Genomic DNA, 19,970 nt, shown 5'->3' with positions numbered 1-19,970 from the left:
AATTTCAAATTCTTTCATTTTATGAAAGAATTTGAATTTCTTTTGTGCTGTAGGATACCTCCACGACAACTTCTCCTGAAAACCTCCTTCATTCTCTCACTATTCTCTCTCTTGCAACAGCTTCTCCCGAAAACCACAGAAGAAACCAATGAACACCCTTTAAAAAATTGAATCACGGAGGGAGCGATCTTTCCGACGAAGGGAATCACGAAGCTCTCGAAGTGGAACGAGATCTCCATGTAGAAATCACGCATGCGACGGAGAGCCACCACTAGGCGTGGCAGGCGGCGGCACCACTTGGCCCAGGCGGCACAATGGTGGAGCTGGACGAGGACCTGCATGATGTCAGAGGCGCGCAGGCAGAGCGCCTCCTGAAGCGGGTTCCAACCAACGGCGTTGTGGAGGGAGATATCGACGCTAGCAGAGGCTTTGGCGCGCGTTGCGGCGACGTCGTTGAGGCGGACAGCGAGGTGGAGGGGCGTCTCCCGGAACGAGACGTCGCGGCGGTCCAGGACAACGGAGATTTTCTCCCTGACTCGCTCCTGACTAAGGAAGCGAAGAAATAATTTTGGAAAGCTTTGTGTGGTCGCGAATCGCCATCGCGTAGTGAATGGGGTTGTGTAAGTATTGCTTTGCCTTTATCGCCAGATACGACGTCATCGGATCTTTGCTCGATTTCGCCATCTCTATTTGCAGCGATGAAACAGATAAAGAGAAAGAGTGAGTAATGTCTTTTTCTTTTGTAATTGTAAAAATGAAGAAATCTAATTTTTTATCCAAACACAAAATTTTAGAAATGAAGGAATTTAAATTGAAGTATTTGAAATTCTCAGAATTTAAAATTCTTTAGAATTTTAAATTTCCTCATCCAAACACACTCTTAGGGTCTCTTCAGATTTTTTCTTTTAGGTTTATGTTCTCGTGTTTCTCCCAATAGACTTTTGTAATTTACACACACGGACACAGCTACACACACCTGCCTACATAGATATGTATAATTGTTAATCGAAAATCATTTAATTATTGAGGCATAGAGATCATTCAAGATATTTAAGGAACACAACCATCTACTAAGTATATTGGATCTTGTTGGTCAATTATAAACATCAAATCCAAGAGTAGTGTCAAAAGTTGTGAAAATATAATAATAATAATAATAAAATTATTTATATTTTTTAAAATTTTAAAAGTATATATTAAATGAATTAGATATCAAATAATTTTGGATAGATAAAAAAAATTATAGATATAATTGTGATAGGAACTTTTAATCTAAAGATAAATTTTGAAATAGAATTATATAATTAAAAAGATATGATTGTGATAGGAACTTTTAATCTAAAGATAAATTTTGAAATAGAATTATATAATTAAAAGTTATTCACCGGTGTAATAAGTAATATTACATATGGCATTTTACTAACCTACCCTTATATATGTTTTCATCTACACATTTGGCCTCATTTCGCTCTAGTCAGTGTAGGAGAACCACTGAATCTGGTTTTGGTGCTATCCATTATGATGCATTAAACCGCATTTGATGCAGGCTAGTCAAAAGACAGTAGAAGTGCCTTCCCAGCAACTAAAACCACTTCAACTTTCGTTTCAATATCACTGCATATCAATTATTCCCCGACCATCGTATAATGCAAAGCTTATCTAACTATTATCTGTTACTATTCTTGATCTTCACGTATTCTTAACTTTCCAAATATACACAACCAAGATTATCCTCGCCACCCAACTTAAGTAGAAAAACTAATAATAAACCGACAAACATACGTGCCAGGAAAAGAATCTCCTTTGTTTGCTATCTTTCTTTGCATTAAATAATATCTCCACTATAAAACCTTCAATCCCCATTCGTCTCTATTTATGTGTTCCATATCTTAACTTAGAGAATTAAAAACATGGAGGGCAATGATGCTAACAGGCTCCATGGACCACCAAATTATGCTACCTTAACACCGCAACATTGTACCCAGAATTTCACTCTGAACAATGAAACAATTGAAGGCCACCAGAGACACCGTGACCGCATTTTGACCCATGTGGATTCATCTCAAGTGTTTAACTCTATTTTTCCTTTATACTACTCCAAATTGCACCTTTCCAACAACACTAACAGTCCAAACACCTCATCAAACAGCAACAACAACAACACCAATGCTGACGAAGCAAATGCTCTCCTCGAAGACCGAACGCAGAAGAGGATGTTCTTCAACAGAGAATCTGCTCGTAGGTCCCGAATGCAGAGAAAGCAACAAATTGAGACCCCCTTCAGTGTCACCTCGATCATCTTCAGACTTTGGATCGCCAACTCTCCGAAAAGATCATTTACTTGCTGGAATGCAACCAACAAATCCTCGAACACAATGCACAACTCAAAGACAATGTTTCTTCTCTTCAAGTTAATTTCACTCTGATTTGTTAGGTCCTCTAGGCCATGTTGAACCGAACCACCACTTCCCTACTGGTTTTGTACCCCAGCCTTTTGCTTCTGCTTCAGCGTCCAACCAATCACTAGCTGGTTGATTGTGAGATAGAGGTGTATGCATAGAGTTTTCTAACGTTTACTTGGGAGCTTTACATATTTATATTTTCAATGATCTCTGATCATGCAATCCAAGAAACCATAGCTGTGAGAACTATATTGAACTTCAAGTATGGGATGCTTTATTTATCCACAATATAATTTCTTTTCACTTGTTTTTGTTACACTACTTTTTGTACCCTGGCCTGGACGGTTCTGCTGAGAATCAGACCACATGATTGATCGAGTAGCAGACCCTCATCAAGCCCAACCTCTTTAGTAGGCCGGTTTACACCATTTTTGGCTTCCGGATTGACCAGAATGTAAAATTGAAGTTCGGATTGGTTACACCTTTCGGCTTCCAAAATGGCAAATATGAAAGGTAAAAAAAAATCCAAAAAGACGCACAAAGCAATTTGTGGGGTGCAGGAAGTAACAGCCAGGAGCCCAGGACAGATCTACGCTTAAAGGGTGAGAGTTTGGTTTTGTAGAAGAGAATGGAAGAGAAGAGACAAAAAGAAAAATATTTCAATTAAAGTAGAGAGGTAAAGGTATGAGAATCATTAGTTTTTGAAAATTTTTGCTCGTTTTTTATCTTCTCTAACCAAACAAAGGGGAAGAGACAACTGATCAACCCTAAAGCATTAATGGTTGGGAGAAGTTCTAGATTACAAGGAGTCCTGGGCCTTGGGCCTTTCACACCCAACATAATGGATTTTAGTTCCTTTATGCAAATCTAGTTTTTTCTTATCCATAAATATTAATTGTTAGTTTATTAGTTTTTATTAGTGAAAGAAATTTTAAACTGTTTCCTTCTTTTTTCCATTATCAAACCAACCTTATAACTCCTTTATGCCAATCTAGTTAACACTAATTTTATTCACATTTGGTCACACATTATAGAATTCACTAGACTCTAAAGTTCAAACCAAACTTTAAGTGTCTTTGACGAGGGGATTCTCTACCATGAACACGCCCAAATTTTTCTATCAATGAGTATGATTTATTCAGTTAATAGACCAATAATGCATCCATTTCCATAGAGAATGAGTGAACATCCATTACTAGCTTTTACAAGGTATAATAGATTATTAATAATTTATACAAAAGTGAGTCTTTGTTTCTTATAATCAAGTATAAAAAAAAATGATCTCGTTTATGTTTTATAAAAGACTGGATGGAGTATTAAATAAAACCTTTGTCGCGAAACTTACTTTGAATGTTGAAAATAAATCCTCCTTATAGTTGAATAAAGGAAAATTTTCATTTGACACTAAGAGTGTATATATCCATAGAAATGAGAGTTATACAAAGAAAAAGCAATGAATATGCAATAGATGATATGATGGGAAAAAAAAAGTATAATGGGGTGTAAGGAAAGAGTACTGAAAAAGAAGTTTACCATCATCAGAATTCTTTAATAAATATTTGTAAGGATGAATTCTCTTGAAGTATGATTACTTCCATTGAAATCTCTCTACAGAAATATCTAAAACTGGTAACAGCCTCTAAAGAAAATATTAGAACTCTACCTCCTTCCTCAGAAATATTTATTTTCTCAGTATAAATACAAAATGTACTCCTAATCCGACTGCAATGAGCTATGCATCTGCATTTGAAATTCTTGAATTGTTCTTTTTTCTTCAATGGTAGTCCTCTTCAACATATATATCACATTATTTTTTCATAGTATGCTATGCAATCGCTTGTCATTTACAGTGAAAAATATTCACCCAAGTTCACACTGAGGGTAATTAATTAATTATTTACAAGTCAGAGACTAAGGATAAATTCTGCATGGCTCATCTTTTCTGTCAGTAACAACGCAATTGCAAAGTATAATTCGGAAAGAATTGGATTTCACATATCTATATAACGTGGAGGATAAGCAGAAGCAGTTCTCCACAACTCCATTGATCTTTAATGGAGTCCTTCACTCATTGAAAATAATCATTAAAAACTGACAGTCCCCCAACTACCAGAAATCTCCACAGGTACACAAACCGTTTTTGAAATGATGAAAGCGCTTGTTGTCCCTTACAATAATATCCCTTTTAACAACCTTTGATACAAATTTAATTGCATTGTGACAGTCTACGCATATGCGTAGATTTTTGCAAACCCTGAACGTTGTACCTTTAGGCGTATTTAATGGACCAAAAGAAATTGCAAGCTTCTCGTTATGGCTCTTCAGCATCTTAATCTTTTACTCTTCTTCCAGTTCATGAGCACACAACTTGTGTCGGGTTTATATCCAATTTTGCTTTTTTTTTCTCCAATTTAATCCAAGTCTGCTGAATCTTTTTTGATTCCGAAAGTGATCCATCACTAACAAGAAATCTATAAACCTTTCCTCCTATTTCAATCCAACTGCAGCCTGCATCTTTATATAGGCCATTCTCCTTCATTCTCTGCCGTACCTTTCTCACCTCATCCCACTTTCCTAATCCAGCATACAAGTTTGATAGCAATACATAATTTTCTGCTTTATTTGGTTCCAACTCTAATAACTTTCTGGAAACTTCCTCTCCAATTTCCAAATCCCCGTAGTTCCTACAGGAACTGAGCAATGAACTCCATATCCCTGAATCTGGCTCATCTGGCATCTCATTTACAAGCTTTAAAGCTTCATTCAGTTGCCCTGCTCGACCAAGCATATCCACCACACAAGCATAATGCTCTAACTTTGGCTTTACGCCATACAAACTCTGCATTTGACCAAGATATTTTAATCCTTCTGTTACTAAGCCAGCATGGTTACAGGCAATTAGCACTCCCAGAAATGTAAAAGAATCCGGTCTGCATCCTTTATTTTGCATTAATCCAAACAGCTCAATAGCCTTCAGCACATGTCCATGGATACCATATCCTGCAATTATAACATTCCATACTGCTTCATCCTTCTCATTTACCCTGTCAAAAATGTTCCGAGATTGTTCCAAGCATCCACATTTAGCATACATGTCTTTTAATGCACAAGTAACAAAGTTATCCTCAGAAAGACGAGGTTTCATTGCAAAGGAGTGAACTTCTTTCCCCAGCCGCAATGCATCCACATTTAATCTCGTTATTATATTGTATTATTTGAAGTTATTGAAAGGAAAATTGGAAAAAAGATAGTACCTTTGTAGTAAGAGGTTGTAGAAGCAAAAAGCATTTGAAGAGTCAGCATTGAAATGGAGACAGACTACGAGCAACGACACCAAAGCAGGAGGAGAAATCGCAGACCAAAAAGTAGAAGAGGTTTTTGGAAGAAGATAGAAAGTTTCGTAAAAAATAAAGTGGGGGGAAGAGGTATAAATATACTCATGTCACGTGGGCATACACAATTTTGAATTTCAAATTATGAGTAATTACCTCGAGCCCATCGACAATCGCCAAATAGATGAAGAGATGAAAGGACACTTTAAAAATGTGACACATGTCACACATGCAACTGATTTGGAGTAGTTTCTTAACACCATCTAGCTCAAGATTTGGGGGCAATCATGTTTTGGCATGATATCTTTATGCCTGGAAAATTCCTTGAAGTAATTCCATATGGACTACTTTCAATTTGAAACTGCAAAAGGATCATGTGTGGGATGTGGGATAAGAGCATCTCCAATGTAAGAAATTATTATGGGTTTCTTAATCATCTTTTTGTGGTCTCTGCAGTGTCATATCATTTATAAAAAAAATTATTATTAGCAAGAAATCGTAAGAAATCGCAAGAAATACAAACATTAGAGTTTCTTATATAAGAAACTATTCTTAGCAATGAAGGAACTCACTTTGCCACGTCACTATGATCTAATGTAGAAAAACTCACACGAAACCGTTTCTTAGCCTAAAAAATCATGGAAGCACCTTTCATTGAAAATGCTCTTATCTAACCCAAAGATGTTTTAATGATACATAATCATCAAAGTTCAATTTCTTGAAAGAACTAGTCAACTTGGGAGCAACTATTCTAGAGTAGCATTTTGACCTCAAAGATTCTCGGTCTACTCAAACCGAGAACCTCCAAGCCACCTGTCCCGACAAGGGGGCGCGCATAAAACACGACTTGTACCTAGGTCACTCAAGCTACGTGCTGTTACCGCCTAATTGATTTTCCCTCCTAAAATCTAGTATATAAGTCATAGTCAAGCATGAAACAGTTCTAACTTTTATTATTTGTTCTTCACCTCTCCCAAACACTGACTTGAGTGTTGGACTCATTATAATTGCACCACTGTCATTGTGTTGTCATCACCATCGTGCTTATCTGTTCAGTTCAGTCTGATGTCCATAGATTTAGATTGTTTCTCCGCCTTTGAACCAGATTTGACCCGAATCCATTGAACAACATTTTTTATCCATCTTTTTCAAGTTGCTATTGAATTTGATTATATTTTCTATTTCAACAATTACAAACCGCAAATAGTCAAAATCATATACTATGAAAAGAGATTGTTTACCGAGATTAATAACTAGAAGTGAATTTTTCTCAGATTAGAGAGATAAAATTCCTGGCAGACACGATTTCAAAATGGTTTGGTTGAGGCTATTTTGTTAAAGGGAAGGGAGCAAAATGTTAAAAAACAATTTGCAACTACGATTTCTGTCACAACGTCAAAGTTTTGGAAGTGTCCCGTGACCGCAATTGTGGCTATACCAAACTCTTTTGTCTACAATTTTCTGCAACACAAAAATGCATCAAAATTGCAATCGCAACTCCAATTTAAAGCCTGGAAGGGTAGTAAATTTATTGAAAAAACTAGATAAAAAAGAGTAGAGATCCTCTAAAGTAAAATGGTGAAGTATGTGGTAAAGTAATCATTTAGTTAATATAACACTTCAATTATGGATCTCACTACACCAAATTCATTTCTTATAATACCTATATTTATTTCATTTCATTTACCTTATTATTTGTTTTATTAAATGACCCATTTGGTCCTTTCAAGTGGTTTATTTCAGTCCTTTATGTTTTTAAAATGGTTCAGTTTGATTTTTTTGTTACAAATGCTAATTTCACCGTTAAAAAAAATTGAAGTTACCGTTTTTCTAACGTTTTATAAATTTCAATAATTGTTTTTAATTTTAAACCCGTATAAATAATTTGCTGACTGTTAAAATTGACAGAAATTGCTATACACACATTAGAACTTGCCAGGCGTTTTCAACAGCTTCACTTACCATCATCAAAGTCAGCAAGCAAATGAAACCTGGATCATAACATCACAACAAAGTTATATCTCCTAACAAGACAACTTCTCATTTCAAACTTGGCCGTTATGAAATAGCAAAACTATTAAGCATTAAGCACGAAAAGAGGGGAAAGAAAAATGATGCAAACAAAAACAAATTTGAGTCCCTTCAATGAGAAATGCCACTTGGGGCATTCACTTGTTGTGGTTTAGCAACCCCTTTTCTACTTGGAACACTCCAATTAGATTATTAGACAAGTGTTTCCCCAACATTTTACGAAAACCTAATTCCTCAAAACCTGGGTCCTCTCGGGAGTGTTGGGAGGCGAGAGTGCCTCATTGAAGACACATGATTTTCTCCAAGGACATAACTCCAAGCCCATCACATGCAACAGAACCAGGGTGGATGCAAGACAATTAGACAGAACCAAACAACAATTGTTAAGGATGGTGTTTCTATCTGGAGAGGGAAGGGAGAGGGGTTCACCACTATTCGACGATTCTACGAATAGAGAAGAGAGACATCCAAAGTGACCGAGTGACGATGGTAATCGACAAAGACACTGGAAGGTTAGTTAATTTCTTTTTTGTTCAAACATTGTTTTGTGACAATTGTAGCTGCCATTATATTAAAATTAGTAACGACTGACTATTGGATCGACCAAACTGAACCATTTTAAAATCCTAAATGACCAAAATGAAAAAAAAAAGATAAAAGACTAAAAATGTTATTTAACCGTCATTTTTTCTTCTTAGAATCTGTACCGCTAACTTGTTATTGTGGTCTTGTTAATGCTTGCTTTCTTTAATTATTATTATTATTATTATTATTTACCCTCTTCAATGAAATATGACATAAAAGTCAATGGGCCATTTTTTCCAACGTTGGTTAAATGATATAACAAGTTTTGGAGGTAAAAATTCCAGTACTTGTTGCATTGCATTACATTCAAGTCAATTGCATTGCATTCTGGTACCATGCAGATGTTCTGAAAAGTGTAGTTATTAAGGTTAGGAAGGGTTGTTTGCACTATTTGAATATCAATCGTTTTGTTAACCTATGTTACTGTTTACTGTTAAGCTTTGACTTGAGATACATGGATATATATATATGATTCGGTTGCGGGATTAATGCACTAATTTTAGGCTCAATAATAATTTATTTATGAGATGAATACGCTTAATTTTTGGGAGAAGATTCCGTGTATTTGACCTGAATTGTAAATTTGGACTGAACAAGCCCGTGATAATAGATTAATAAGATAAATGAAATGAAATAAAATATAAATACAAATATAATAAGGAATAGATTTGGTGTCGTTAGGTTTATAATTTAAGTGCTATATTAATGAATAATTTGGTTACTTTATCACATTTTGTTCTATTTTATTTTAGAGAATCTGAGTCTAAAAAGAAGACGATCTGCACGATAATGTATATCAGAAAAAAATGTATTTTAAGTTAAAAAAAATTAATAGTGCTTCTGACATTGAAGGATCTCGATTCTCAACTATATATGTTTGTCTTGGTTTGGTATAAAGAGCGGCGTGGGCTTCATTTGTTACGCCACAAAATCCGCGGATCAGTGATCAATTACTAAGCCATCGCTCCCCACAAACTTTCTTATTCAAACTTTTTCACACAACAGTGATTACCCAACAAGTGACAACACAACACAAAAATCACCAATCATACATACTCTTTAATTACCCATTCTTTCCTTCCTCCTCCAGCAAGCTGCACACAGCACTACTACCATATAACTTTTTCTAGTGGTCGCCGCATCGTTGACGCTGACTGTACGTACTTCATCTCCTTCAGAATTCGGAAGGATGCCATAAACAAGCCACATTATGGTATAGAAATTTTTGGGAGTAAGGGTACGTCCCGTCAGTGTCAAAGATGTGGCGAATACTAGAAAACCTTTTGTCATTTGAAAGCATTTGAATGGTTGTCAGTATGTCCAATCAGACCTCATTTGTCACTTTGACTGTTCATCTATTTTTTTCCACAGATATCCTCTTCAGAAACAATTTAACTTGAGGTATGATCCAACAATGAATGTGGGTGTCTTTTTTTTTTTTAGGATTTTCAGATGTTGATTTTTCATGTTGTGGAACTAACTCCTTTCATTAGACCTAACTCCATTGGTGGTTTGTTTGTGTTCATGATGAATCAACGAACTTGTAGCCTCGCCCTACTAAAAATAAGTGTGGGATTTTCTCGCCCAACCACAGGTATTCTCTTATAAGCATACTATCTCTATGATCTGCAATCTACATGATTCAGACATGGGAACAGGGGACTTAATAAAGTTCCTATTTTCTTTTCAGTTATTTCTTAGTTTTAATCCACATTTTAAGAAGGGATACTTTTCAATTATCATTTTCAGTTTATGTGTTTTCGTTTATAATTCTGAAATGCTATCTTGTTTTCATTTTAATTCTTAATTTTCACCATTTCCTTACTAAACTTGAATACAAGAAACACAACGAAAACAAGGTGACATTTTGTAGTTAATTACTGAATTTTATAATGAAAAACACAAAAAAGAACACCCCAGAAAGTTCCAAAGTAATTTTGGGATGCTGGATTTTGAATATAAATTGGCCACCATGATCCTAGAATGCAATACTTGTTCTTCAACTCACTGTAAGTACCTATATGTTTTATATCTGTGGCTAATATATTTTTTTTGTTTTGGATAGCAGGATCCTGGTTGTTGAAATCGAGGTGTTTGACCTGCTTGATCTTTGTTTAAATCTGAAACATGAAGACAGAAAGATACTGTCAGCTTTGATTTATTTCTTCTTTTGTTGATAAAGTAAGTTCTATTTGATACAATACTCAATTTTCTTGCACCTAAATGTTAAATTGAATGTGTGAAAAGAGAACACACACTTTTTGATTTGGTTCTGCCGTTTTGGACTTTTAGTGCTCCTTATGCCTTCAAATGCAAGTAGTACTCTTATTAGGAAGCACCAAACCACAAAAATGTAAAGCATTTCAAAAGCTCCAAGTGCATCATGGGTTTTGATGTAAGTTTTTTAAAGTTCAACTGAACAAACATGATCATATACAGTTTCAATTGCAGGTTCTTTGACAGAGAAACTATTACTTTTAGGCAATCTCACCCATGATTAATCTGTGTTGTTCAATCTATACCCTGGAAGTTCAACAAAAAAAATCTATACGCTGGAAAACAAACATTTTTTTTCACTCCTAGCATGATAGCCACATTTTCTGTAGGCTCCACAAAACCCATGAACTAAGCAACCATTAGAAATTGCTTGCAACAAAACATACCATTTTTCTATAACACTATTTAGACTATACACTCGGACTTTACCATCACAATCCAATTTCAACTTTCTCTGCGGCACCGTGCCATAATCAGATTTAACAAAAAGTGAAGTTATGTGATGAGTTAAAATGCCCAAGAGAATTCAAAACATCAATTCTACAACTATTGAAATAGGACCTGCCAACATCCCAACTTAGTAACTAAGGCTTTGGCCAGTAAGATCTTGAAACATCAGGACCATCATAGGACCTGCCAACATCCCAACTTAGTAACTATGAACGTTGGCATCCTCGAACAACAAATTATAGAAACCGGATGAGTGGTTACTCTAGCTTCATGAAGACACTAGTTTTGTGTATCTTATTAGAGGTTAATAAGGAAGTAGTGTCAATTGGGAAATCAAAACTTTACTAGAGAATGGTTCCTTGCAACTCACATAACACAAGATTGCCATCATCTTTGCAATGCAAGTTGCAACTCTGGTTGGGTAAATGAAGTGGTGTTTGAACTTTGAATACAGGAGCGGACCTATATGTATATGAGAGGGTAAATGTATTCCCTTATTTTAATAAAATCACGTGTATTTATCTTGAAATTTTATATGTTTGAATCTGACTTATTCTCACCTGAGGATAAATATATATACTTATTTTAATACAATTACAAGTATATATTTTAAAATTTTATATTTACACCTTTTATTTTTATGTGTTTGAACTCTTTATGTCTTTTTCCCTCTTTTATATTATTAGATTAATTTTTCTAAACAAATTGCTCCCACTGATCCTCCTGGGTCCTAGATCCGTCAGTGTTTGATGATGAGCAAGCCCTGTTGAATAGAAGCAGCATCAAGTCATCAACCAAGACTGTTACCGTTGTGTTTGTGTGTGTAAAACCTTGGAGCGCTTCCGATTCACGGGTTGGTCATGATTTGCCCTCCGTCCGTGTTTGGGCGATGGGAATGAGGCTCAGTAAACCATATTGCGGAGGAATATGCCTTTTCACCAATTCAACGAAGTCAGTAGAGAACAGGTTATTGTTCCGGTACTAAACATGAAAAATATAAAGTATAAAGCATAAATTAATAGATAACAAAAAAAGGTCATCTAACAATTAAATAATAACAGGATCCTTATCAATAAATCATATAATCTATTATATATTACTTATTGTTGTGGGATAAAAATGTAAAGTTAACAAAAATATATTTCGACCAATCTTATTTTGATAAGATCGCAAAATAATGATGACAATTTGTGCCAAGAAGGGGAATTTATTTCTTGACTATAGATTTCAAGACTACTTCAAAAAGCGTTCGGTGTAGGTGAACCAAAAAGAAAGGGAGAATATAGGATTTTGAGTGAAAGGTAATGGCTGAAAGGCTATAAATGAAACTAGCAAAGGAAAGATGGTAAAGGAAAACTTTAAAGGAAAGCAATAAATGAAAGAAATCGTAAAAAAAGTGATAAAGTAAGTACAGTCTAAAATAGACTTGGGTTTTGGATTGTGTGTGTTTCTAAAATTTGAAATACATGATCTATTTATTGGCTAAAAACTCAAATCTCTTATTGAATCATTATTTTTTTACTTAACTTCTTAGAACGTGATTTGGGAGTTATACAATTAGATTTGAGGATCATTCGACTAATTTTACACTGATCCGGCTAATTCTGGCAATCGAACTCAACAAGTAGCAGTTGATCTTGACTAATCCTGTGACAATTGATCTTCTGGCAACTGCTCCTGAAATCTAACATGTTTTCCTCTTTCCACAAGCCAATTGACGAGTTATTTGAAACATTGAAGATGACAATCGCTTCCTATTTTTTAGGGAGCACTATCATTAATTAGTTTTAACTACTACAAGCCATTTGACTATTCGACAATCGTGAAAAATATCATCTTATCTTTATTAAATTAAATATGACTTAATTCAACTAATTTTCTAACTCTTAAAGTGAGTTGAATTTTTCATTCATCTAACATTATAAGTAGCCAAAATGACCCACTAACACTAAAGTTACTCGAATCTCCTACTTAGCTAATATTGAACATAGTTGAATTGATCTTCTACTCATTCAACTAACCTTAACATTAGTTAAATTCTACCAATTCGACTAACATTGTAGGTAACCGTATTGATCTTATCCATGTTCAGCTAACATTCATGTCCAACAAACATTGAAGATTAGTCAATTGTATATTCAAATGAATTGACCTCCTTCTCATTCAACTAACATTAATATTAGTTGAATTTTGCCATTTAGCTAACACTGTAGATAGTCTATTGACCTTGTCCATGTTTTACTAATCTTCTTATTTGGATAATATTAATAAGTCATCAATTTTGTATTTAACCAAATTCTATCTTTCACCTCATTCATTTGACATAAAATTTAGCAAAATTCCACCTTAGCCGACAGTCGTTCGGCTGAATCCTCAACAGTTGAATTTTACAGCAAAATTTTGGGTGTTAACACCTATAAGGTTACAATTACAAGTTTTATTTATTATTTATCGACTTATTTGTAAAAAAAGAAAAAAGTGGTCGTATCCATTAAAATACAAAAGGCATGCTAAAATTTACTAAATTTTAATACCTTCAATTGACAAAAGAGGAAAGGAAATAAAAGAGAAGGGATGATAAAGGTTTAGATAACAATGGAGATAGAGTTATTTTTAATTTTTTTGGGGGTTCCCTATATGTCCTGGGTCATCCTCCTGTTACGAGGTCCGTGGTCGGTCTTGGTATGGATGAGATGAATCTAATAGTATTTAAAAGTTGTCCACCATAAATCATGCATAAAACTTGTCCAATAATATTAATAAGTGTGTTTAAAAGAAGATATTGATATATGATACTCCATCTTGTTTCTATAAAAGAAATGACTAATTCATCAAGATCAATAAAAGTAGATAAGTTAGTTAATTTAATAAATAATATCATGAATTTATATTTTATTTAAAAAATACTCATATAAATTAGTGGTAATATTTAATAACAGTACACATAATATAAGCGATGAATTTTTTTTCACCATTGTGCTTGTATGATTAATAGATCAATAAATGTATCCACCTACGTGGAGAATGAATGTGCATCTTTCACAATAAATTATGGACATAAAAAAATAGTAATTAATACATATTAAAGGAGATTCATATTTCTTATAACAGACCAAAACAATAGAGTGATTTGTTTCTTCTAAAAAAGATGGGAGTAACATTTTTCTTAAACAAACCACTGCGAGTCAAGATTGAAAGATCCTGCTAGCTTTCTATCTTAAAAAACTTAAATGAAAAATAAAATGAAGAACTATTTGATAGCGTGCTTTCTTATCTTTAAAATTTAGAAACTATATTTATTTGTTGTTTAAGTTTTTTACTTCGAAAATAATTGAAAACATATTTTCATTAATAATAATTTTTAATAAATAAAGAAAACGGAATCATCAATACTGCAAGCAATGTTCAATGAATTTTGGATTGTTGTAGCTCATGCGTATCTCCTACACTTGTTAGGTTGTACTCTTTTTGCTAACAAGAGTGCAACACATGTTCATGTAGTATTTTTAGACGCTTTTTGAGACTTCAGTCAGAGTGGAAGCTATGCATGGGGAGTTGTCGCCCTAGTGCATACGTATGATCATTTGAATGATGCTTGTAAAAGCAGCGGTCGACAGCTTGCTGGTTACATCACTTTATTACAGGTAAATTTTATGTTTTTAATATGTTAAATTGGATTATGATTTAAATATGTTTTAAATATGTTTATTTGGCATTTCTTTTATGTTGATGTAATGTGTGTAGTGTTGGATATATGAGCATTTTCCCACTGTTCATGAGAGCGTGATTGATCCAGAGTATGATGAGATGTCACCACGTGCCTGCTGGTGGCTTACTACGAAGGCTTATTCGAAGGGATTCCCAGCTTCGACGTACCAGACACGTATAGATGCACTGATGATCCTTGATGTATGTTGGATGCCTTATGGTGAGCATCGAGGAGTTAGGGCGTTTGACCTCATTTCATGCTTTCAGGGTGAGCTTAGATGGGACCCTGTTGTGGTCACACATCGACCAGAGAGGATGGTGTGACAATTTGGATACATTCAGACCATTCCTCCACTACTTACGGGTGCCAGTTTGTCATTTGAAGATATTGACAACAGGTGGATGCATTACTCGGACCATCTAGCAGCAGGGGGACAAATTTGTCTTATGCTTGGCCAGTATGTACCAGATTACATGGATTGGTTCTTCAGGATCTCTCATTCGTTCATCACACCGACACAGGCAGTTGATCCGCCCAGACATCCACCTATCCCACACCATGACACATATGTGGAGCCAAATATCCCTGTGGTCCCTACGACACCAGAAGCTGGACCTTCACATGCACCTTCTGATGTGGAGCAACCTAGACATGCAGTGGTAAGATGACTTGCTTTAATGTTTTATTAAATGTTATTTATTTCAGTTACTGTAATTGTATATGATTTTTTTTGAATGTGATAGGATGCGTGCCAAGCGATTGCAGAAAGGTTGGAGCGTTTACTCAACCTAAGGATAGTCACTGTAGGCACAGAGATACATGAGGTTATGGAAGACTGCATCATGATCGCTAGGGGTGTCACAACAGATGGAAGTGTTTATGTTAGGGCGCAACGAAGACGGTGCACGGATCAGTCGTAGATGATGTTTATAATTGTCTTGTATTTGAAAATATTTTTTTTCCCTAACATTTTGTATTTGTTACATTATTTTGGTTATAACTTTTATTTGATGTTTATTCTAGTTGTGTGTGTCTTCCTTTTAAGTTTAAGCTTGGTTAAATATTTTTTTTTATTATTGATCTAAAATTTATCTAACTTAACGTAATTTTTAGCACGATCATGTTTAATCGTTTATGTGAAAGAAAAGTTGTTACATGTTTGACTTCAAATTAAAAATAGAATTATTAGTATTATTATTATTATTATTATTTGGAATAGAATGGTCACATACACAACAAAAGGGTTTGTTCACTGATTCATTTCTCTTTATGTTGACCAATTTTGATATCAAGCTTCCAATGAATACCAAATTTGTTGATTTAGGTGAACCATGAACATAAAATTTTATTAGCATTGACGTTTGGGTAAATTATTATTTTTTTGACATTCAGAATTTTGCTTTCAGTCAAGTATTTTTAAAAAGTGCAAAACAATTAAAAGCTTTAAAAATAATAATCATACGGTTTCATTTGCTAATGGACACGAATTCAAACATTACATTAACTTCAACATAGTGGAAAGAAATAAAATTTGCATGAAAAACTACAATTAAGTAATACTAATTTTGCATTGAATCATGTTGCGACCGAGACACGTCGTCTTCCATTTCCATTACCTTTTTACTAAAAACAGCTAAAATTTCTATTGGCCCAAATTGTTTCCAGTAATTAGACTGTACTAAGACCTTTAGCACGTCATCGTTAGTTTTCAGCTCAATAATTTCAAATTTGATAACTTTATCTGAATACTCATAGTGGCTAGGTTGTCAAAAAAACAATCGTCTTACCGTTTGTGATTCATTAATACCATAAGGGGGAATCCCATGAGGTGCAACTTGCTTGATCAAATCCTTCAGTTCATCGATGATACATCCAAAAGGAATGTAAAACTTTTTTGAATTTTTTCCTGTGAACGAGTAACCGACAAACTCATGTTGGCGTTGCATGTTCCGTCTCCCGTTGTAATATAGCAGGGCATCATGAGTAGGAATCATAGTGGCTTCAAGTAAGTTTAATATACCATCTGGTGTTCTACCAATGATGCATAATAACTCAATCGGACCAACACACAAAAATTGATGATTACACATTAACATTGTGTTAACATCGTCATCATTTTTCAATTGCATACATTGAAAGTGAAATTGGTTACCACATGTGTACTTGTTTCAAAGGATGCTTTAATTTCAGTATGCTACAGCGTGATCATATTGTTCATGTGCATCCCAAATACTACATAGGTCTCTAAGGCTATAAAGTAATACTCTTTTTAAAGCTCAATGAGCAGATTCAACCCTACATTTCAAATACACAAAAAACAATAAACAATAAACATATACATTAATTAAATTCCATGAATTCATTAACCTTACTAGAAAAGGTTGAACATTTTAATACCTGTTTGTTGTTGTGTTTCCTAAGTGCATCATCTTATTCATCCAGGCTATAGCAAATTTTTCCTTGTGGGGGATTATCCATGTATCATTAACATTGTCAACAAACATTGGCCAAGGTGAACAAGAAATTTCAAACTTCTTAAGACATTCATGGAACTGTTGTTTGGAAGGAAAATCAACCAGACTTCCCCAAGCATCCATGACATACTCCCAAATATTTTTTTGACCAATTAGGGATTTACATTTGGCCTTGACATTCTTCTCAATGTGAAACCTGCACAACAAGTTTATACACTCAGGGAACACAATTTTCACTGCATTCATCAATGTTAGGTCTCTGGCAGTCATAATAACTATAGCGAGGCCATCACATCTTAAAAATAGACCTCGAAACCGTTCTAAAGCCCATACCACATTATTAACACGTTCACCCTTCAGATATGCAAACCCAACAAAGAATGTCATTCCCGTTGGTGTCACCCCAACAAAGTCAAGTAGTGGGAGTTTGTACCTGTTTGTTTTGTAGGTAATGTCTATGAAAAACACCAAATGACATGCATTGCATAACTTCACTGCATCAGGGTGACACCAAAATATATCATGAAACACGTCTTCATCCTTTAATTTATGCCAACGAATATATTGATCCCGTTCAAGAAGCTTCATTAGATGTTGCATTTCAGTATCACTTCCTCTAATGGAAGAATAGTATGCACTTCTTACATTGTATATTTGTTTGATTGTTGTACAACTATTGGCATTGTGCTCCTTCAACGTTAGCAGAATGTTTCTTGGTTTAACCATTGACTTGGTCATATCAGCAATAATTGTCTTCTCATCCTTAGTTAATTGCCCAGCGCATGGATGTCCATCTAATGACTTGGCCAATTCATGATTATGAAACCCACACATCAACTTCACCATCCAACCTTGCCCTCCAATCACTGGTTTTCCACGAAGCTTGAAGGGACACTCACATTTCCTACTTCCAGTATCTCTTCTAACAAATTCTTTCTTCCTACACCTATACTGACCACTCCTTTCACAACCAATTAACACAAATGAACTCCTTCCTCTACTATCAGTCTGTGTCAGACCTCATAATGATTACAACAAATCCATTTTTATGAGCAACTGATCAAGCCCACTGCAAAACATCATCTCAGGTATCAAACACCTACAACGCAATCCAGGCAATTTTAGTTTTCTACAACATATTCATTTTATGAAATCACTCACAATAACGAACATTATTACCTAAGAAGTATTAAACGCATCCGAACAATCAACATGTGGTTCATTCACACCACATTCTTGTTCATTTTGATCATCCATATCAACTTCTTTAGGCATTATACTGTCATGCATCCATTGATCTTCGTTCATCTTAACAACAAATCAAAAATTTTGACATCATACACAAGTCTACATACTCTTTTAGTGCACACCATATTATACAAACTAAAATTCATAGTGATATATATCAATAAACAAAAATCTTATATTAGTCCCTATACTTTATATTTTAATTCCATTTTAGTCCTTACCATCAAAATTTGATAAATATTATCAAAATAAATTAACTACATATATATTACCAAGTAATACAAAAAAAATTATAATTTATAACTAATTTGTAGCTAAATAATTAAATTATATACTTATACTATATATAATTTGTAATAACTAAATAATTCATAATTTGCAAAAAAGTTTACATTATAGGGACTAAAAAAACACTATCAAACTATAGGGACCGAATCATTAATTTAACATATTAATAATTAAAACTTTAAGGAATTTAAAAATAAATAAATAACTCATACGGATGAACTACATCCGTATGCTTTCAATCGTACTTACGGATCTACTTCATCCGTATACATCTTACGGATGAACTTCATCCGTATGTGAAAAAAATCAAATCTACTGGAACACCAGTTAGCCAGAAAAACCAGATAAATGTATACCTTTGACGAAATCGAACCAATAATTGCAACAATCACCAACCAGTAACAATTTCACCTCCACCGAACCGCTATCTCTCTCAATAATGGAAAACTAACACCAAAGGGAGAAACCGGAGCACAAAATCATAAAAGTGTAAAAAAAAAAAAAAACAACACAAACACCAACTTAAAAAGGAAAACCAGGTAGGGACATTTTCAGGATTAAGGAAATAGGGTGCACCTAGCAACACCCAAAATAAATTGAGAAAAGTAAAATGGATCAACCCACCAACCTATTTTTTTATTAAACAATAACTTAATATTTATTTTGATATTTTATACATATATTTATTAACTTTTAATTAATTTATTTTTTGTCTAAATAAATTATTATTAAAAATTTAAGATAATACATTCAATTTTTAAATAAATTTTATATTTATAAAAGATAAAATTAATTAAAATGTATTTATTATTTATTTTTTTCTTATATTTAAAGTTTGACATGTCAACCTGCCAATCCGACAAAAATAAAGCATACTAACACCGAGACTGGATGGGTTAACCTATTTTTTTGCTGGCTGGCAGCGGAGCAAGAGGCCAACCTGTTTTATCACCCTTACTTAACTTTCATTTCACAAATATTATCACTCAAGTTTAATTTTCCTAATGTTGGCGTCACTAAAAAAGTTAAAAAGAAAAAGCATAACACTATTTTGTTACCAATTTTTGCAAAAAGACGTTTTGATGTGCAAAAATTGGAACACGTGACCGTAGTGTGCAATTAAGCAAAAAACACACATAAAACATTACCTTTTAACGTTTGTCCAAATGCACAG

At 34.2% G+C, this 19,970-nt stretch overlaps 2 protein-coding genes and 1 long non-coding RNA gene across 5 annotated transcripts; 2 read left to right on the top strand and 1 right to left on the bottom strand.

Moving 5' to 3' along the window:
* Positions 1-4,129: 4,129 nt before the first annotated feature.
* On the bottom strand, positions 4,130-5,771 carry LOC114408169 (pentatricopeptide repeat-containing protein At1g18485-like). The gene has a single exon (XM_028371261.1). It carries the CDS (start codon positions 5,545-5,547, stop codon positions 4,756-4,758), a length of 792 nt encoding a protein of 263 aa, XP_028227062.1. The 5' UTR covers positions 5,548-5,771; the 3' UTR covers positions 4,130-4,755.
* A 2,525-nt stretch (positions 5,772-8,296) lies between these two features.
* Positions 8,297-12,176, top strand: LOC114409643. 3 transcript variants are annotated; one of them, XR_003666158.1, is made up of 4 exons: positions 8,297-9,751; positions 9,898-9,944; positions 10,419-10,531; positions 11,812-12,176. It is a non-coding gene; the product is annotated as an uncharacterized LOC114409643 (long non-coding RNA). The 3 variants fall into 3 exon arrangements; XR_003666157.1 differs by lacking the exon at positions 11,812-12,176 and having other exon boundaries at positions 8,299-9,751; positions 10,416-10,618; XR_003666156.1 differs by lacking the exon at positions 11,812-12,176 and having other exon boundaries at positions 8,304-9,751; positions 10,419-10,618.
* Positions 12,177-14,478: 2,302 nt separating this feature from the next.
* LOC114410778 lies at positions 14,479-15,706 on the top strand. The gene is made up of 5 exons (XM_028374707.1): positions 14,479-14,513; positions 14,607-14,721; positions 14,822-15,103; positions 15,308-15,445; positions 15,530-15,706. Exons 1-5 carry the CDS (start codon positions 14,479-14,481, stop codon positions 15,704-15,706), a joined length of 747 nt encoding a protein of 248 aa, XP_028230508.1.
* The last annotated feature ends 4,264 nt before the right edge of the window (positions 15,707-19,970 follow it).

The sequence above is a fragment of the Glycine soja genome, chromosome 4, assembly GCF_004193775.1.
Source record: "Glycine soja cultivar W05 chromosome 4, ASM419377v2, whole genome shotgun sequence".
NCBI lineage: Eukaryota > Viridiplantae > Streptophyta > Magnoliopsida > Fabales > Fabaceae > Glycine > Glycine soja.
This window is presented reverse-complemented; position numbering and strand designations above follow the sequence as displayed.